This window comes from Poecilia formosa, unplaced genomic scaffold (genome assembly GCF_000485575.1).
Source record: "Poecilia formosa unplaced genomic scaffold, Poecilia_formosa-5.1.2 Scaffold42, whole genome shotgun sequence".
In the NCBI taxonomy this organism is placed as follows: Eukaryota; Metazoa; Chordata; class Actinopteri; order Cyprinodontiformes; family Poeciliidae; genus Poecilia; species Poecilia formosa.
The window spans coordinates 1,311,940-1,334,162 of NW_006799981.1; the positions used below are offsets into that span (position 1 = coordinate 1,311,940).

Genomic DNA, 22,223 nt, shown 5'->3' on the forward strand with positions numbered 1-22,223 from the left:
ATCAGGCGAGGGGGGGCGCGGGGGGGGACTACAGACAGCCAATCACAGGTCATCACAGCACACAGCAGCCAGAGCAAATGGACATCCTGCAGCTAATCCACAGCAATCCATTTGCCCTGGAAAAAAAAAACACTCAAGATGACGCCATAAAACACATTAGCTTAATGTTTGCCACTTCATTTCAATCGTTTTATCCATGCACTGCTACCGTGGCGCTACAGGCGCAGCTCAGTAAGCCGGAATAACTTCAAAAAGTCGATTTATTTTAGTAATTCTATTAAATAATTCTAACTCATTTTATTGATGAAAGTGGAATATTGCAAGTATCAAAAATTAAAACTAAAATAAAAAAATTCTGTTTATCAGAAAATTTGATCAGATATGATTATAAAAAAAGGACTACACAAGTTTTCCTTCCAGTAAAGGAAAACTTTACTGGAAGGAAAACTTCCAGTAAAGTTTCTCCAGTAAAGAATCTCTGATCTAAAATGCATCAGAGATTCAATTTTTTGAAGTTAGAGGAAATGGGTATACTGAAAAGCTCATGTTATATATTGATGTGTTCCACACAGAGTGACATATTAGAAGTGTGTATTTCAAGTAAATGTGACAGAGGCAATGAAAACCCAAAATTAAGTTTCTAAAAACTTATTTTCTATTTTTTTCTGTTCTTATTAAATAGGAACTATATTTTTTTAAAAAAAAGTATTTTAAATACAGAAATCTTATGCTGACAATTTTCTACTGTATTTCTTCCTTCCACTAAATTTTCAGATTTCAAAAATGGATAAGATGTGCAATGTATTTTTCGAAACCAGAGAATATTAAATATTTTTCACTCTTTAGGTCAGAATGAGTCTGGAATGATTTCTAATCAATTGCCATTTTTTTTTAAATAATTTTTTAATCTGCTTTTGTACAAATTAAATAACTTATGCTACACACTTTAATCTTGATGACACCAATACACATAGATACATTATGCATATTATACACATGTTAATTTCGATGCTTCTATTCAAAAGTAAAAACTGAGTTTATGAAACTCAAGACAAATAATGTTTTTTTTTTGTTTTTTTTTTAAGGAACTATTTTCACTGGTTCCTTTCCTTCCACTACACTTGAAAATAACTTGATTTGATTTCAAACGCTATGTATTCATATTTTTAACAGATACACTGGCATATTTTGGGTTTTCATCAGCTGCAAGCAACAATCATCAAAATTAGAACAAAGTGGTTGAAACCTATTGTTATGCGTAATGAATCATTATTAGTTTACTAAAATAAATGACCTTTTTGATGCGATTCTTTTTTTTTTTTTAACCAAGATGCACCTGTGTAATTGGTGTATTCTGTATGTGTTTGGCAACAAATTAAAAACCAACAAGATGCCAGCTGACCACTCCACATTCATTCAATAAAGACCAAACAGGACGCCGCCCTGCGGTCTGTGTGCCCAGTGCTCTGTTAAGATGCATTAGTGAAGTCAACGTGGCATGCTGGTTGCATAGGGAATATGAGAGTTTCACTTGTGAAATGCAGATCTTGCCGTACTGGGTGTAGCTGCACTGCTGAGACAGGGATCTGCAACGTGCCGGGAGGTGCTGTGAGGAACACCTGAGGGACGGCACCTGGGCAGGAAAACACAGAAAGATGGAAAAAAAAATCTGTGAATCCTCGCCATCCATCCCTCTGTCTGAAGCGACGCGGCGCGGCGCAGCTCCCACCTGTGTCTTGGCTGTGCGCGTGGGACACCTGCATGGCCGTGGCTCCCTGGGGGTAGGCGTTGAGCACGGCCAGCCCCCCGTCGGCCAGCGCCGGCGTGGGGGCGTACATCACCGTGTGAGGGCTGGGGTACATCATGTGGCCCGGCACAGACGTTGGCACTGACGAAGTGACGATGGTTGCCGGGAGACTCACCGTTGCTGGGGGAGACGGAGAGAGACTCTAAAGGCATGAGGGGTGCGCAACATGTTGGCCAGCAGATGGCGCTTGATATCCAAACTCTCCTTCCTGCTCAGGCATGTGCGTTCCATCACAATGTATTGCTCATCATTTGTAGCGGGAAGCTTTCTTATCAAGAGCATTTAAAAATTAGCACAGATTTCCTATAATAGATATTTATTAAGAAATGTTTAGTTTTCATTTCATGAATGCTTATGTAACATTTTGCGACTCTAAACGAGTTTTATTTTGAAGGAAATAAAATGGCTCTTTGGTTTGTAAAGGTTAAACACTGATGGGTTAATTCATGTGCTAGAGTGGCCTAGTCAAAGCCTTAAACTAAATCTCATTGAGAATTTGTGGCCAGGTGACCAATATTCCAACAATATTCTCTGAAATGGAAATAAAATCCGTTAAAGTTTGGCGTTGTTTGAGGTATCAATACTTTTTTGAGACGCTGTAAACTTTTTATTCAAATACTATAAAATATTAAGAAATTGTATGTATAAAAATTCTGGTAATAGCGAATAAAGCATTGAACAAAAGTCTTTCTTCTGGAATTAAGAAATTATTTAAGTTAAGAGGGAGTAAAAATAATTTACAAGGTTTTTTTTTTAATATTTGAAGTAAAATCTAAATGTATTTTAGTTCTCAGTGTGAAACTGGAATGAATAAAATGATGATCTCAAATGATGTGTTTTTTTGGCGAGTTTTATAAGAAACCTTAAATGTAAAAGTTATAAAAGAGAAAATATAAAAGTGTTATGCAGATATAAATTTGTATCTTATATTTTTTGACTGTAAATGTGTTTATGTTTTCATGACGTAAAGCACTTTGAACTGCCCTGTGGCTTAAATGTGTTATACAAATAAACTTCACTGATTGATTGACACATATTGTGCAACCATGTAAATTAAGTATGTGTATTAAAAATAAATATCTTTCATTATTGTAGGCTGCTGATTCTTTGAATAGGGTCGGAAAGTATAAGTGTTATCTTCAGCCTATTCCTGTATTTGACATATTATTGGTTTGCGAAATGACGTTTTCTTTTTCGTAACGCTGTAAATTTACCAGAAATAAAGTTAACCTGTGTAGACGGGGATCGCTCCAGTGAAAATCCGACCTACCGGTGGAGTTGGTGGAGGTGTGAGAGATCTCGGGGCTGCTGTCGCTGTTGGAGGTGGGCTGTGTGTTGGGATGGACCTGGATGGCCTGGAGCTGCTGAGGAACGCCTGCACCTGCAGAAAGAAAATAAAAACACACACACACACACACACACACACACACACACACACACACACACACACACAGAGGCCATGAAGCCACTGCGGCAACTCGACAGAACCTGACCCAGGGAACAAGCAGCAAAGAACTACGTCACATTAGTACCGTTAGCAGAGTTAGGAGAAAGTCCTCGTGCGTGTGGAGAGAGTAACTCTAGCATTAGGTGGTTGAATATTAGCAGAGGAAGTAGGGAAAGCGGTGTGCAAGCAGCAGGTTCATGGAGGTATGACTGAGATTAGCGGAGGCAGGCACGGTGGCAGCATGCAGAGCAGATCACCTGTGAGGGAGACAGCAGCAGGGAAGCGGAGGACAGCCTGCTGTCCCTGCTGTGGCTGCGGGGCGGCGGCCAGGGTCTGACCATGCTGCCCCTGGAGGGCCAGAAAGTGCTGCTGCAGCTGGCTCAGAGGAATGGTGGGGGTGCTGGGGGGGAGAGGAGTGCCTGCTGCAGGGGCACGCACACAAATACACATGGGTTAAAACTAAATATTATTCTAAGAAAAAACAGAAATCCTGTTTTTCATTGGCCTGAAGCACAAAAGTGTCGTCTGCGTGTTCAGAGACTCGCTAAATATAAAAAGGCAACATTTACCGTCTCCTTCCCTCAGCATCAGAAACTGTGAGATTGTGAGGTCAAAGCAAGAACGGCGCCAAAACCCTACAGAACTTAACCTCAGTCTACCATTACCAGCCTGGTCAACAGCCAAACTATTGTCTGGGGTTTTTCAACTGTTTTAGGGTGATTTTGATGAGCTGAATCCAAAAAGCACATTGGTTTTGCTCAATCAGGTCAACTTTCTGAACTATAGGTGCAAAATGGATGACTTGTTCTCACATATGGAGCAGTTTCCTGAGAATCTGGATCAATGAGTGACGAGCAGGAGGAGAGGTTCCATCAGGACAGAAAAGAGATGGAGAATTTTGCACAAAGATGATGTAATGTTCAATTTACATGCACTTGCCTTTATCAGTGCTTATTATTCAATTTACAGAAATCCAAGTTTGTAACATTTAATTAATACACTCTGTTAGAAAACCATTTTTTTTCTCTTAAAATCTTTTTTGGATGAGAAATCTTAATGGAAATGAACTGATAATGTCACAAAATGTCATCTGATCTTAGTCAGAAGATCGGATTTCTCCACATCAAATTAGAATAAAAAGTTGACCTGATTGAGAAAAATGGATGTCATTTTTGGATTCAGTGTTGCAAAATAGTCCTAATTCAGTTGAGGAAAAAAAAAAAAACAGACTTCCAAATAACTATTTTTTTGTAAGTCAGTGTTATTATTTTGTCTGCTAATTAACGTATAATATATTTTGCCTCTGAGGAATTAAGGGTAAACACCAAGTTGTTGGCTGCGAGCCAGGACTCACAGGAGCCGAGGACTAAGTGGGATCATTTATTTTTGGTGGCAACCAACCCACAACAACAAGAAGATTTCTTAAAGGGCTGCAGTCAGAGCGGCCATCATTGTTTTCTGTCTGCTGCCCCGGTTCATTAATGTTTGACCTTAAAGCTGAAATGCAGAACTTGCAGATGGCGGGATGCAGGGAGGCAGGGATTGGATGGACAAACAGATAAATGGACAGATGGACAAACGGATGGATGGATGAATGGATGGATGAATGGTTGAAAAAAATTGATGGGACTGTTGAATAAATGGAAAGATGGTGAAACTGATCGATGGACAGAGAAACTGAATGACAAGTGGATGGAGTTATGGATGAACAAACTGAGGGATCGTTGGTTGATTGGTTGGTTTGATGAACAAATGATATTTGGATTGTTGGACCAACAGATGGTAATAGAAACTGATGATTAGGTAGTCTGACTGGAGAAGGAACAGACAGGATGGACAGCAAATCTTAGGGATGGGAAATGAAATTATTTTTTTAAACACTTCGTTGACTCTTGCCACCCTTATTCAAACCTACAAAATACTTCAACTGAACTCCGTATTTATCCAGACTTTCACACTGTAGTAATTCAGTTTTTGTTTTTCGGGGGTTTTTTTAAGTAAAACGACGACTTCTTTTGATTCTAGACGTGATTAATTCAACATGATGTCTCAAATGTAAATGTAGGGTAATGGGAACATCAACGTTCCCATTATGAAACATCTTCCTTTTGGGAAAGTGAGAGTAATTAATTAATTTCAATTTGTATAAACGGTACAAGACGAACTGCTGAGGTTTTCTTCAAACACACCGAGTTCTCCTCAGAACCCTGAAACAATGACAAACAAGATTTGTTCAACATCCAAGTTTCAAGATCCTGAGCTGTAAAAGTTCATCTCGTTGGCACATAGCAACCAGCCGCACCAACTGCGGATGAGCAGAACAGCCTGAAACTCCTCTGACTCAGGCTTGATGTCCTTTTGGGTTGTCATTTTCAACAGAGCTGTCCTCCCCCTCCGCTCCCTGCCTCTTTAATGGCCTTCAAAATGTTTCTGGCAACAGAGAAAGAACGACAATCTCCAAGAGGCAGACACCAGAGTAAAAACACAAACTCCTAATGAAGATTTGAACGCTTTTCCATGAATCTGAATGAAAGAATTCATTTTGAATCCATCTGTGAAGATAGAAGGCTACAGATTTCCTTTCTGAGCAGGATTCTGAAGTGGTTTTATGCTCCATATGCAGTTGCTGCAGTAGGGTGGGCAGGCCCTATCAAGCTGTCAACTGTGGAGCTTTGAGTGTGTGCGTGTGTGTGTGTGTGTGGAGTGCGTTGTTCCACCTGGTGCTGCTGCCATGTGCCAGACAGGTGGTGAAGGGGAGAGAGGGAGCAGGCAGCAAAGCAAGAGAGCAGAGGGTGGAGGGACAAGGTTGCAAAGGGAGAGAAAGCTGGCAAAAGAAAAATAAAAACAAAAATCTGAGCAGAGACAGTAGCTTGTCCCCCCCCCCCCATCAGTTAGAATCACCCACTAGAGGGGCAACATGTGTCTGTCCACAAACACTGCTTTATCGCCACAGCTGATACTGAGAAAATGAGCTTTCAATGCAACAGGAAACCTCTTCAGCACGAGACAATAACTCAACTGTATTTTATGAAAAGATGCGCAGATAGCAGAAAGACCAGTTTGCAAAAACCAGAACAGGTGACGTAAACCGGTACTTGATGAAGATTCTAGTTTCTTTACAAGAACTAAAAGAAATCACGTAAAAGCTACTTTTTTTCTAGTAACAATAATTAAAAAAAATACTAAAATACTTTTAATTTAAAAAATATATATATTTTCTTGAAAATGGCACCAGGTTAGAGCTTTCGCTCATCTGCATATTTACATAATTGGAAAAAAGTAATTAGTAAATTACTCCCATATGTTTTCAATTTTCAAACATCTGCAGAACTACACCTCAATTAAACTATTTCATTTATATTTACAAATTAAAGGCCCCAGAATAAGTCCTGGACTTCAATAGGCTATTAAAGGACATCTGGTGCTTTGACAGAAAACCTCTAACTGTAATGAAACTGACCAGCAAACAGATTCCTTCTTCCCAACTGAAGAGGAGCTACCGCTAGCATGAATTCGGCTATGGTCACCCAGCTGGTCTTGGGTTTTTTTTTTTGTTTATTTGCTTGTTTTTTTTTTTTGTTTTTGTTGCATTGCTGGTCATACTACTAATAAAATCTGACCGCAATCAGACTTCTGTGTGAGCGGTTTACAACCGAATGCACAGAAGAAGGTTGAAATAACAGAGCTACGCAGTGTTTGTGTCTATGGATCTATTTTAAAGTTTATTCAGCAATAGTAGCCGGCAGTATATTCACAATATCATAAGATGGAGGAAGCTAATAAAAAGAAAGCACTACTAACAGAGATTGCGCTTTGTGGAATATTGGCTGCAACTTCTGTAGAAAAGTCTGTTTGTGTGTGTAGTCGGAACCAGGAGTAGTGGGATTGTGATGCGATACACTTCAGTGACTCAGACGTCTTTCATAATAATAATTTTCATTCATTGTTTACATCCAGATTCACCAAATTATGAATCTTCTGGTGCCAAATTATGACGCATGTCTCGTATCAATAACGTAAGAGTTGAATAATAAGCGGCATGACCGCTCAGGCGTATCTGATTTAGTACAACAGCACAAAAACAGCAGATTTGAATCGCATTTGACTGCTGCGTGAATGTAGCCCAAGTTGCTTATTCATATGCTGTTAGAGGAAATAAATATACAACTGGCAAAAACAATCAGTGCCTCTCTTATTTATACCTCTGGAATCTCTGTGACCTCCTGAAGAGAAATGAATAATCACAAGAGAGACCATTCAGGAAGCCTCCAGGGACTTAAAACCAGAAGCTGCTTCACAGAGTTGATCAAGTGCAGAGTTTGTGTCTCTGGAGTCCCCCCTTAATGAAAAGGTCATTTCTAGTTCAGCATCACTCCGACACAAAGGATCAAACTCCAGCGTGCCTCAATTATAATTTCACCACAAACCAGAGACACTTAGCTGAATATTCATAACTAATTATGGGGCTTGCTCATCGGCCCTCTTTGCCAGGCCTATTGTGTCCCTCTCACTTAATTATTCGTGTCCCCATCTGACTATCAAAGGTAGGGCCCATCGCCAATAGACGACGTGTCTCCCTTGGATACCACGGGCTGTGTGAAACCCGAGGGCGCCGAGTGTTGGTGACTCGCTATGAAGAGCTGCAGCGTGATGTGAACAGCTCAGAGAGGTAGGCGTGACCACCTGAAGATGACGGCTGAGGTCGCGCTGTGGCACCGTTCAGATTCTAATCAGCTAACAAGCTTCACTGCACAATGACATTAGCAAAACATGGAGGGACAGGATGAATGTAAGACAGACAGAAAATATAAAAAAAGGAGAATTTGAACAGAGCACCGACTGCTGAGGACTTACCGGACATGAAGGTGAAGCCACTGGGAAGCTGCATGACTCCCGTTGAGGTGCCGGCCGTCTTGAGGACAGTTCCATTAGCGCTGATGTTGCTGCTGGTCGAGACGGGCGCCAGGTAGTTGGTGATGGGAAACGACGCACCAGTGCTCACCTGCATGGTGGTGGAGGTGGTGGGTACCGTGGACTGGGCGCTGCTTGTTGTGCCCGGTAGATTGGCTACAGTGAACGTTGGCTTCAGTGTGTCCTGCGAAGGAAACCGAAAACTGAATACAGGAACTGTAGCTGGTATCCATTATGGGAGGTTTAGCGATGCATGTCGCAAAAAAATTGGGAAAAGGATCCTCCCACAATCCAAGAAAACCCAACTTCTGTTGTTCAATTATTGCCTACAAAGTGAATAACCTGATGGTTGGGTACATGGATATGAAACAATTTGTATGCAAGTACAAAATTGACAATTATGTCTGATTTGAGAATTTGTATGCCATTCATCTCCTTATTTATCAAAATGCATAACTATCAAAAGAAAGAAACTGACCAAAATGACCAATGTATGCTGAAGGTCACAATTTGTCAAATTAAATTTGAGCCAACTGGATTTGACCTTTTATGATCATCACTATAGTTCATAGTACTGAATGTCCACAAAATTGAGAAACTTTACAAATGAAGATGACTGGACCATCCGATAAACGCCTGAATACACAAACTAAGACCATCTTTAGTCGGATCTTCTCTGCTGTCTGCTTTTATCCATAAGTTACCAAAACGCATCATTAACCAGAGGAATAAAGTGATGCACAAAGGTTTTTTTTTTTAAATGGGCACCAAATGAAACGTAGAAGGGAATGAATCGATGAAGGAACAAACTGATGGTTGGTAGGAAATGTCTCAAGACAGTTTCTTTTCGTGCCCTAAAAAGGCCAAAACCAGGAAGGTATCATGATAACCAGCATCCAATAAAGTGTACAATACCTTGTCCTTTAAAGGGTCATAATATTGTATTTGACAAGATTCAATTGGCCCAAAAAGGCATTAGAAGAATAATCATTGAAAATGTCATCTATGGTGAGATAAAAAAGCATGACATGGTCCCAAAAAGATGGTAGGGATTGGCAAAAGAGGTTCAGAATTCCCCACAAAACACCAACCAGTATTGCAGCTGGATGCAAAACAGATGCTTATGAGAGTGTTTATCATTTTATATTCTTTCAGTATTTCAGGGATCAATAGACTGCTGATAGAAACCAACGCTTGTTTTTAATGGTCGGTCCCTATAATTAGCTCCATGTGGCAATATGGGGTGTTCTTATTAAATTAGATTAAATACCAAATTAAGACAGAAGCTCATTCCTGGTTGGAAATAATTAAAAAAAATGTCAGAACATCTCATCCATTTATCCTGCAATTAGAATTCATTTCTTGATTTATCTCCATCTGCCTATACATCGCCATCTCACCACGTTTGAACTACCATCTGGTAGGGTTACTATGACAACTGACTGACCATGGTAAAAGGCAAAGAAATGAGGCAGATGAGATGATCAAAAAGAGAGAGATGTAGCATCAAACTGTAGCCTAATGTGCAGCTCCATTGAACCACCTAGCAGGATGTGTCTGTGAGTGGGCTCCATGATGAGAGCAGAGTGGGCGTCAGGCTGAGACTAAAAAGCCCAACTAAACCCACAGTGCCACAGCGTACACACTCACACCAACACTTAGCACATGATGCTAATGATGTTTAATAGCAGGATGGGAACAGGCCTGCATATTAGAAAGCATTCAGAAGGTTTCAGGTCTGTGTGGGTTCACTGCTCTCAGGGTCTGACTGCAGGTGATTAAACTTAAATATAACGATTGTTACTGTGGGGAGGAATAAATGGAGCGACAATGAAGCCAAAAAGTTTGTGAACCCTTTTGCTTAATCTTTAAATAGAGAAACATTTTCAATTTAAGCACCCATTTACAGAGGTATTACTATATAATCCTTTAATTATTTGGGTTGGTAAAATACTCAGGTCTCCAAATTTTCCAACTTTAAAACCGTTAATACAAAAAGTTCATGATGAGGTTTTGGCAGAGATATTCAGGCCTTTTACAAAACCTGCGAAAACCAGAGACCAGAGCAAAGGAAGCAAACAAGGAAGGAAAAACATGGATAGACGAACAGACACTTCATGCACCAAAACCAAATGCCAACAAACTAACAACAACCACCTTCTGTGTGGATGTCGTTACTGAGGGAGTAAAGTTTCAAGTTATGTCAGAAAATCGGACAGATGAACGGATGGATGGATGGATAAACAGTCTGAAATTAAGGAGTGAACACATTGTTGCAAACAATTGGTATAGTGCATTTCTTTTCTCTGTTTTGGGTCAACATGGCATCACTAAAAACTAAAACATTTATTATTAAGTCATACTCTGGGAAGTAATACTTGACATTGCAGAGGTTTTAAACTTAGCTGAAGAGGAACAAACCACACTTGTCTGGGTTCTCTTACACCAACCTGTCAATACATGAAAATTTATAGACATCCCTGATATCTATAAAGCTATGTAGATGCCATAACTGTAGCTACAGTAGCAGCTACAGCTACTACCATCCAACTAAGAGATTGCGAGGTGAAAATTTTTTTTATTGATATTTCGGTTTCACAACTTCTTGTTTGTCGTCTGTATTGCACTTGGACTGAAAATACAGCATGGAATTTGCCCTAGTTTCCCAGCGTCACTTACAATCCGTCAGCAGTTTGAGGGCAACATCCAGATGATAACCTTTCAGATACTTGATTAATAAAAATCCACCTGATATTGGACCAATATTTGGCTCACATTTAGGGTCTTTTCAATGTTTCTAGACTGAGAAGGTAATCAAACAGTTAAATTGCTCCACAGTAGTATATGAGATAGAGAGAAAAAAAGAGATAATCCAAGATTATCATCTGGATCCACAAAGTTAGTAATATATCTAATGCTGAAACAGTTACTGTGCAGCCAGCTCATCCTTGCAAACTACTATTGGTTTTTATATGTGACTGATTACGTGGGTGAGAGGTGGTTGCTCCAGCATGGACTCGTCTGATAAAACCTTTCAACCATGCAAACATGTAAATGGAGCTACTGTGCTCTCTGAGCAGCTATATGTCATAATGCTCATAATATGATGTAAAGATAGCATTTCAACTTCAAACACTTTCAGTTTTCTGGTCTGTATAAGGTATAAATGACTAAAAAAATGCACAACTATGATCTGTTTAAAAGGTCTGCACCTAAGATCCGGACTAGTCCAAGGTCCCTCTCTGGTTTAGTTAAACAGCAGCTCAACCGTCGAGGGAGGGAGGGAGGGGCGGGGGACAATTTGAGCTCAACAGGAAAACTGAATGCATTCATACAACAGAGCACAACGCAGCTGTAACCACGTCTTCACGCTTTCGCCAGACTCCCCAGCTAACACTCAGTAAAGCTAACAAGACAGATAAGAGTAACTGAATTGAGGAAGCAGCAAAGTCAGAGAGGAGACGGAAAGTGTGTAGGTGGGGGCAGATCTGAGTGGGATACATCACAGGGGACAGAGAAGAAACAGCTGAGGGCACAGACAGCTGGAAAGAAACCTGAGCACCTACGAGGGGCAAATAGCCCCCCTCTGGGCCAGATGAGGCAGCATGGGTCCGCTCGTAAAACCCCCTAACGTCTACAACCAACCCAGATGCTCGATCTTACACAGTTAGTTAAGAAAATGGCTCACTGACATGACAAGGTCATCGTGTTCCAGTTTTCCATTTCACACCACTCAGGGGAGAGAGGAACATCTGCTCCTGCTCTGCAGACGTGTCGTCATTGAGGTCCAATCAGTGTCTGGGAGGTTAGCTTCAGAAGGTGTGCCACACACTCCTACCTCCAACCAGCCTGTCACTATCTGTGTGACCCACATAGAGACCTTCCAATGACCTACTGCTTTATTTGACCAGTTTGATGGTCAGCTATCCAGCTCTGCTTCAGAGGGTGCATTCACACCGCTTCAATCGAACTCTAGCTTGTTTGTCTAGAAAGTCCAGTTTGTTTGAGAAAGTGTGAATGCACATCAAACTCTGGTCCGCCCACAAGCCTAGGTCTCTGTTTGGTTGAAGAGAACTCGAATCCGATCCAAAAGCAGGAAGTGGATTGTAGTGCAGGGCATGCTGGGTAAATACAACCAAAACAAACTATAGTTCTGGACTTTGGTCGATTCGAACACATAAATAAGCTTTGATTTAAACCACTTCGTTGTAGCTCCTGCTGTATATTTGAGGCTGGGCCCTACTTTGCAGGTTAACCCCAGTTTCAAGTCTTGTGCTGCCTCTACGTGTGCAGTGGATCTTGTCTTCCAGCATTGTTGGGTAATTTTCAGCCCTGCTGAAGACAAGCATCCTCACAGCATGATGCTACCACCAGAAAACAATGTGCAGCTTTTTGGCCACACAGGTTTCAAAAGTTTAATTTCTTCTTCCACATGCTTACCGTGTCTCCTACATGGATCATTTCAAACATTAAGCAGGACCTCTTACGCCTTTCTTATTGCCAAAACATCATAAATGTCATATTTATGAGAGTGCACGGCTAATGGGTGTCCTGGCAACAGATTTTTTTTTCACCTGAGCAGTGGATCTCTGCAGCTTCTCCAGAGCTGCCATGGACCTCTTGGCTGTTTCTCTGATTATTGTTCTCCTTTCCCGGTCAATAAGTTAATGGTGCGTTTGTCTGGAAATGCTCTTTATATTTACAGACAAAGCACAGCTGTGCTTTCTATGTTGCCTTCTTCTTGTTAAGGGGCAGTTTTTCCTCTCCACTGTCACTACAGGTGTGCGCAGTATGAAGGATTACTGTAAAGTCAACGACAGGAGGAGTATGATTGAACTGAAGTAAGGTAAAAGAAATTTCATCTAATCTGATCTGGTGATTCAAACTTCTACACATTCAGATGAACTATAAATATAAGGAAAAAAATGCAATAGTTTTGTTTGACAGCGTTTTGAAATCAACAGGAATTAAAAAATTGTTCCCATTTGTGTATCCAATCAAAGCATTAATTCTTGCAATTTCACTGAGTCAAAAAAGAAGTGCAATATACTAGGTGCTGGTTGATCTTTTTAGAGACCAAAAGTCTGAGTTGTATGTTTTGGTGCATTTACATTAAAAAAAAAAAAAAAAAAGAAAAAAAAAGGCCAGCACCAATCTGTGCCTGATTAACTCAATGTTACGACAGCAAAAGATGTCAGAGTTTTATAGTTGAGCAAGTAGAGTACCGAGTCATCTGATATAAGACCTGCCTCCTTACCTGGCTATCTACAACAGAAGCATTTAACTACAGAGACAAAGATGAACTTTGAAAACAACTAGTTGAATGCTAAGACAGATTCTTTAAATATACCAGCGATCTTGTTAAAGCACTCTGGACGACTTCTGTCAGGTCACTGTTTTCGTTTTTATTTGTTTGATTTTATTAAACCTTCTATGTAAAAAGAAGAAAAAAAGAAAAGAAAAAAAAGTCTCTGGCCTTCCAGATAAAACATGTTCCAAAAGGAGAATAAATTTGAGCAATTAGAGTAAGAAGGACAAATAATTCCCTTTTCACGAGGGATTTTATTCACTCCAAACTGAAGGTGACAACTGGCAGGCTGGTCCAGTGTCGGTGTGAGAGGCCATTGTGCAGTTTACTGGTGACTGGCCCTCTTCTAATCTCCCATTTGCTGGCTCCCATCTCCCAGTTTGTCACACTGCCAGCAACATGGAATTTGCAGCTCCATTTGGGACTGCTAAAAAAGGCAAGGCAGCCCAAGTGGAGGAGGTGCAGCCAATGGCGGCTGACCTGTCCAGTTGCTTGCTGTAAAATAAGGGGGTGGAAGTGGGGGGCTGGGGGCTGGTGACGTCATGTTGCTTTCCTCCCCTGCTAACACATGCAACACACCGCGTATGCATAAGTGTACAATATACTGAATAGTGGACTTGTCAAGTGATTTACAGAGGCTCTTTAAAACCAAGCTGCACACAGAATGGCAGCAGTTTACTCAGGACGTTTCCTGGTTGGTTTGGCTATTCAAGCTGCACTAATGAGCATTACAACCGAACTCAGGGAGGATTTTAACAGCAATGACACTGACAGAGCGAGAAGTAGGGAAGCATGGGAGAAGAGGAGGAAGAGGGAAAAACCAGAGCATACTGAGAAGCCACTGCTTTCCAGCATGTCTGAGTTATGAGACTTGTTATTTATGTTCATGACTAACATAAAGAGCAAAAAAAGGTTTTTAAAGATTCACCATTCAAGCCATATCCTAAATTAGAGATCTGACATAAACAAAACAGAAAAATCTGGAGGAACACAGGGAGGCGTTAACAGTGTTGTCTTTAACATACTGGGATTTTAGGGGGCAGGACATGTTGACCAAACAATATTTACAATATTAGGAAAATATGCATGTGTGATATTACTGTAGGATATTGTAACTAATCTCTATTGTTTCTTTTTCAATTACTTGTGAGCTTCTTGGCCATTACAAATTCACAACAGGTGTGAACCTCTGGGGTGGCGAACAGTCATCAACCTGACAAGATAAACATCAGCACATGAAAAAATGGCAACAGTAACATCCAGGGAATCAGTGAGGACTGTGATCAAATACACAAACTTTAGTGTCAGATAAAAATAGCTTCACATAATAAGAGCCTAGCCAAATTACTACAACATTTATAGAATTAAGAAATTAATTAAATGGGACCAGTCTGACAACGTGAAGTAGGCTAAAAAGAACTATTAATCTGGAAAGGGTTATGAAGTCATGTCCAAGGCTTTGGGACTCGGTTTCAGAATAACCAATAAAAAAATAATCAGAAGCCTTTTAGGAAAATATTGTTTTTACTCATGAGATAAATGTGAGACTTTCTGGAAGGGGTATGGCCCATTACATTTGGCGAAACTTATGACTTTTGGACCGTTTTCCATGGATGTCTTTTTTTGTTTTTGTTTTTTTGGGGGGTTTTTTCAAAAACCGTAATAAATCGTGGTAACCTTGGAGATATTTCTCACTCACTTTGATTAAATTTTCTTTAACTTACAAAGAATTAAGTGTTTTGTATGACTTCTATAAGTAATATTTACAGAGCAGATGTTACTCAGTTATTCTGAAATAATCTGTCATTTTTCCATAAAAGTCAACTTACCAATTACGATTGTTTAGCAATCTTAAGGAAGTGGAAATTGTTTTCAGTTCTTGCACATTTTACGAACAAGGGGAGACTCCTTTCTCACCGTTTCCAACCCCAAAACACCAGTCAGACCCAATTAAAAGGAAAACTGAATCTGACCGGTTAGCAGCATCGATGTAGACCAAGCTTTTAAAGCTACAGCTTCAACTCCTGTCTCTCCAACAACACACTGTACAGTTTTCAGCCTCCTAATGAGATGGTACAGAAAGGTCTGGAGTGACCAAAGCCTTTGCCAGTTGAATGGAGAATTTATGGATATTTTTGATACGCAAAGCTAAAAAGCTGATTTTTGACCAGAAGATCAACTTGAAACTTGTATTTTTTCTCCCAGAGCAACTTCCACCATGACTTTCTACGACTACAAACATTATACTTCTGTAAGTTGACACAAAAAGAAGCTGAAAACTAATAACCAACAACACTGCTGTACCAGTCAGTATTAAAAGGGAACAGCTGGGAAATACACCTTTTTGTTTTTTTATTGTTCAGGAAAACAAGAGGAAAATGTCCAATTCTGTTTTCTATGAAGATAAAAATCACCTACTAGAATCGGTACAAGATGTAATAAGCATCTTGTTGGAAGAGCTGGTTTACTTTGCTTCCAGTCTGAAATGCAAAGTGCTGGAGAACCAGACACCGAACAGATAAAGATGTGTTAACATATTCTCCTGTAACCATGGGCCAGAATGAGGACTTCACTGTAGCATAACCTTAAGTAAAAATAGCATTTGCACAAAAATGTAAAACTAAAAATGAAACAATGTTCCTGGGAACGCCTTAGGATTCCCCCAGAGATGCTGGCCCAAGTGGCTGGGAAGAGGGAAGTCTTGGTCCAAGTCTCTGCTTAGGCGGAGGATGAAACAAAAATGTATACCATGATCCAATTTGTTTATTTGATTGTTTAAAACAAAAAGTTAGTTTTGTACACAAACAATAGTTTAAGTACTTAATGTACAGAATTTTTTGCCATTCTTGAAATTCAGCTTTTTATGGAGTAAAAAATAAAAAGAAGTTGGTGTTAACTAGTTTATTAGTCAAGCTATCTGCTCTAGGAGTCAGTCACTACGAGTAGCTTTCCAAGTAAAACTTTAAGACATGGCAAGATGAGAAGTGACAAATGGTGCTCTTTTGGTTTTCTACACTAGAATTGGGCTGGTAAGACAAAATGATATAGTAGCCAAGCAGTTCCTGGATTGGCTGATTTCCAAATGCCAGGCCATTGCCTATCAAGTAGCATTACAGCCTATCAAGTATAGGTATGTCAGTTTTAAAAACTTTGCAATAAACGTAGATCGCTGCAGTGTATAACAGACGTACATCTCATTTTTATTTGTTATAGGACTGAAAAAATTAATTACATTAATCATGATGAATCAATCATTGAAACAGTCATTTAGTAACAACTAATTGTTAACTGCAGACAGAACAACATATTCAGAGCAGTAATTAAGCAGAAATTTACATATATATATATATATATATATAGTTATATTTATTTAATATTTTTTAGTTAAGATTAAAAAAAAAAAAACTGTAAATCTGTTCCACCCAAAACTCATCAAGTGGCATGGTTTTAGCTTCAGCTGGTCCAAATGCTATAACAACTTTTTGCTATCCAATTATTAATTAGTAATTTAAAATAATCATTGAGAGATCAGCTCTACATTGCATTATTGTAAAGTCAAGCAGAAAGAGTTGCGCTTTGACATATTGTTAGAAATATTTTTTGCTCTAAATGAACAAGCATCAACTAAAGAAATGCATTTTAGGCAAGAAAATGTTTATTCTCTTATATAAAAAAAGTAAATTTATTTGCAACATAATGTATTTCTAATATTGTACAAAAAAGGGGGAAATAAAAAATCTACAAAAATGTGCCAGTTTCCCGAGATTAATCATCAGTATAATCAATACATTAACCCATAAATAACCTTTACTTGCAGCCCTATGCAAAGAAAACTGAAAGCCGCTTTTTTCAGCCAGCTGACTGGCAGTTGGGGGATGGATGTCTGCTGCCTTACAGCTGGTTTCCTTCTTAAAAACCTTCCCAAAGTTCTAACAAGAAACACCACAAGCAACATCGTTTTCGTCATCCCAGCACTAAATCATGTCCACTTAACTCATAAACCTGCTTTTTTTCTTCTCTCCCTCCCAAAGGTTCTCCACTTCCCCCACCAGCCTCTGCAAACTGAACTGTTTAGACTAGCTTGGTCTGTATGCATGACACGCCGCTCTCATGATGGACAGAGTCCAGACGCTCATACGGCAGCAACCATACGGCGGACCCACTGCACTGAAACCATTCCTCAAAAAAATGGTGTCCACCTGCCCGGTCTCAGCCATAACCGCCCCGAACCACACGTAAATCTCCTGTGTGACGGCTCACAGGAGTCATAATGCTCTCCCGCAGGCATGGCTGCAGAGGTGAGATGGGCCACCAGCGGCAGCATCCCCTGCCAGCCGCCTAAATGGATGGCCGGCACTGGTGAGGCGTCTTTAGCCCACTCGCTCCCATCTGCAGCCGAAGCTCCCTGCCGTATCGTCAAACGTGAGGGGGGCTTAGAGGTGGGGGTGGAGAGGGTGGAGTGCAGCGGAGGGTCGAAATCACAGGACTCCAAAGACAGCTGCAGCTTATAAGGAATGTGAGGGGCCTCAGCCAAGAGTGCAGGCAGGGAAACCATACCATATATGGCAACAGAGGCAGAATCTAATTTTTATCAATGAGCGGAGTGGGCATGAGAGTGGATTAACATGCAAAGGTTGAGCTCCCATCCCTGACGGGAGTCTGGTACGCATTAGCTGGCGCCCTGCGAAAACAGTGAGTGGGCAAAGGGGGCCTGCAAGCATTTGTCTTCAAAAAGGTGCACACTTGAGCTGTGCAAATAGTGAAGGGAATATGGGCTTCCAGCACGCGATTGCACAAAAGGTACAATCAGGAAAAAAAAAAAAAAGGAAAAAAAAGGACGTAGCGGATACATTTTTTACTGCTGATCAAGACTTTTGAAGATTCATTTTTAACTTTATGTACATTCAAATGGTAAACTTGTCCATATTTATCATGTAAAGGTATTAAAGTTAACGGGATTTGTTACAACAGAAAATAGCATCAAATTGAAAATGTGAAAGTGTGTTTTCACTCACCAAATAAAATCCAACCACTCAAATCCAAATAAAATGTTGAATTTTCTGTTTTGACTTAACTAAAATGTAAAAAAAAATTAAATTAGCAAGACGGGGTTAAGTTTTAATATGTTGATATGCTCAGATTAAGTTTAAAAGCTGAAAATGTTATGAAAAGAAGAAACGCAGATCTTTCCTTCTTATCCTAACACAGCCCAGACCTGCTGGGATTTATCTTTAGGAGGAGTGTTTTTTTTCTGGGTGAGGAGAGGTCACAGAGGCAATGAGTTAAAGCCTATCCCCTTCACATACGGTGGTTAATTCTTTAAATCTCCGCGTCTGACTTCATCTTCAGTCTGCAACCCTACAAGGAACTACAGATACTTTTTTTCTCGGCTTCATAAAAATGGTTTGGAGGTGAAAGTGGAGATTTTGGAACATCTCACAAGAACAAATTTTATTCATTAGGGTTATATGACATGCAGTGAGTTACAGTGAAGAGGATGGTTGAAGGCTTTGTTTGTGTAATGTAATCTCAGCATAAATGCAGCTGTTCTGCCAAAGCCTCTGAGGCTGGTTAGTGAACATTAGTGAGCAAACAGAATCATGAAGATCAAGAAACACAGCAGACAGGTCAGAGAGAAGGTTAAAGAAAGATCAGATTACAAATCGATATTCTAAACATCTTTTAAACATCCCATGAAGCATAAATATAGTATCTGAGAATGGGAAGAACATGGCAAAACTGCAGAAATGGAGCAAGAGTTAAAGTTAGAGCTGCACCAATTAATACCTGCAAAAAAATTCTAGTTGGGTAGCAGTAACAATGTGCAATGCATAAGGGCAGATATATTTAGTCTAATGCTATTCTTTGTGCTCTGAGTGATGTCATACTTTATCATTTATTTTAAATTATATTTAGAATTACTAAATATAATGAACCGTGTGAAAGAATGTTTGTTGCAGTTTATTTTTTACACGTTTGACCAACGTAGCCAACCTTTAGTTTTTGTCAGTTTCAGTTTCTTTGTTATTTATTTTACATTGGATGTTATACTCCTCATTGAACTGACTGAATAAATTAAAGTTGTGTTTTGTTTTTTTTACATGTTTGACGAAGCTTATGAAGCATATGGCGCATGTAGGTGTGCTGTACTGGTCCAGTTGTCAAATAAATTTGTTAGTCAGTCCCGTTATCTCAGTGTTAAAAAAAATTTTTTATGTCAATTCAGCACCGTTTTTCTGTATCGGATCATTATCGGCAGATACCGAACCTCATATGGCTGTATCGGTATCAGAAGTGAAAAAAAAAGTTGTGTTGTTTTTAATTTCCAATTTATTTGTTGTTTCTGGTTGTTGTGTTTTATTTTGGCCATTTAAAACATCTTCCAGTTCCAGGTTTAAAGAGTTCTTTACAAAATTAAAGTTTATTGGTCATTGAGTGTGTGAGCTTGCATTATTATGCCATTATCAATATATTACTGGAAAATGGTCCCAAACAACAATATTATCATTGCAATAATTTCGGCGACTGTTTACCTTCCATCAAATTTTTTTTTTATTGTGACAAGTCTACTTTTGAGCTACAGTTTGCTACTGTAGTGTTTTTATTTGTAAAATAATCAATTATGTTTTTTACTTTTATGCATCATTTATTGGGACAAGATGAAGGAAAAGATGAATTCTTATGGAAGGTACGATAACAACAAGGCCAAAGCAAAAACCTTTCACGAAGCAGGAGAAAGCTTAAAACTGTTTACATTTTAACTTCTATCCTCCACAACTGGTAGTCAGCTTGATTTATGTCCTCTTGCATGCCTGCATGTCTTAGAGACGTTTCTTACAATATTCATCAGTCACTCTCTACAATGCCTTAACTGTTTAATTCATCTCTCAAAGAGAGAGCAGACAGAGAGACGTGCACTGAATCAGAAGCACTCGAGTTCTGAGTTTTTACCTTCGTGTCGCCCATGCTCTCCGACTCCGACACCTGGTAGGTGAGGTCTGTCTCCTCGAAGCCCGTGGCGCTCATGCGCTGGTCCATGGAGGGGTCGGAGCGCGGCGGAGAGTCCGGCGAGTTAAGGCATGTCTGGATCAGGGCTTTGCCCGTTTCGCTTGTGATCATAGGCTGGAGTTTCCGGGTGGCGAAAGTATAGACATGACCCGTTTCGCTGGCCACCAGCAGGAGAACCTGGGTTCCCGTCAGGGTCGAGAGTTCATAGGCCTGGGGAGAGATAAATCAGGAACAGTAAGACATAATAAATATATAGCTCACCAAATTTGGACTTCCTTTTGATGAATTATTCTCAGCAGTGAAGGGAATATAAAAAATTCCCAATATGAACTAGTGGAAAAACAGAAATAAAAAGCCCAGTGCAATTTATAAATACCTCTGTAGTGAACTGTGACGTATTCCGCGAAGCTGAAGATAAGACTCCCAGAATAGAGAGTGTGATATAGATGTGAGACAGCAAAGGGCTTGTTTGCAAAAGCAGTGGGGGGAATATTAGCACTCCAGATGACTGAGGAACCATTCTTTAAACAGAGGTAAATTCTGCTGCCTTATCTGCATCATGTTCACACGTTGGCTCTACGGACAGGGAGCATCGAAATGTTACTCCGGCCTCCTAAAGCTGGGCTCAGAGTGAGAACGTCCTTTAATCTAAAAGACTCATCAGGTATGTGGAGGATGCCACTGGGGCTGTCAAGGAACGGTGTCATTACCACCACCTTGGCACGCAAACCACAGTCAGAACAAGACGACAGACGAGCCATTGTACGCTGGAGTGCAGTCCGCTGTCGGACAGAGCGAAGAGACGAATCGCATTCAAATGAAAGGGTTTTATTGAGCTGTAATAAACCACATCTCATCTCTTTCACGCTCGGCCTCCTTGTACATCATGTCGATCAGAGATTACTCAAACAAAACCGCACAGCTCCTCTTACTGTTCTCTACCGTCTGCCTTTAGAAGCTGTGAGTTGAACAAACATCCAAAACCAAAAATGACAGACTGAGTGTCAGAGTTCAAAAAGATTTCAAAAAGCATGATACTTCCAGAGCAAGAGTACCTCAGTCCCTTTTAACAGACTATTAAAGTGAATGTAGACTATCACTGACCATCACTGTGGTTGAAGAAAAGAACGTGCTGTTCGTTAGAAACCTTGACGGGAAGTTGGACAAACTCAAAAGGTGTGTGGTCAGACAAACACAAGGATGGACAGACAAACCGGACAGATGGACAAACAAATTCACAGACAGTTGAACAAAAAAACTGATGAGCAGTCAGGTCCCAGTTGAGCAAGTTAATTCATGTTGATCCAACAGTTTGTTCAGACAAACTGATGAAAACATGGTTACATAAACTGTTTGATGGACAGACAAAAAACTCTGTCAGGAAGTTGGTAAAATAGTTGAGTTGTTGGCTGGACGGACACATAGATAAATGGGTGGGCAAACCGATGGGTAGATGGAAAGATGGACAAACTAGATAACGGACAAGCAGACAAACCAGTGGATGGACAAAAGGTTAGACAAAGTGGTGGGTTGACCAAAGGACATAAAGCCAGACAAACTGATCGGAGTCATTTCGGTTTGCTTTGCTTCAATGTTAAACTTCGGAACAGCCTACATCCTCATCTCAGACTCATACCTGAACAGGACTAAACTTTCAGAAACCTGTTCCTGACTCTCGTCCAATTTCAGGTCCTTACTGAAGTATTTCTCAGATTCTAGTTTAATAGACCTCTTCTGGTCCG

At 40.1% G+C, this 22,223-nt stretch overlaps 1 protein-coding gene across 1 annotated transcript in view; it reads right to left on the bottom strand.

The window, feature by feature from the left end:
* srfb (serum response factor b) overlaps positions 1–22,223 on the bottom strand; it is a 32,551-nt gene that overhangs the window by 4,109 nt on the left and 6,219 nt on the right. Inside the window, 5 exon segments of the mRNA XM_016671166.1 lie at positions 1,557–1,633; positions 1,730–1,927; positions 3,078–3,188; positions 8,109–8,349; positions 20,425–20,691. Of these exon segments, the coding sequence (XP_016526652.1) occupies positions 1,557–1,633; positions 1,730–1,927; positions 3,078–3,188; positions 8,109–8,349; positions 20,425–20,691 (894 nt within the window).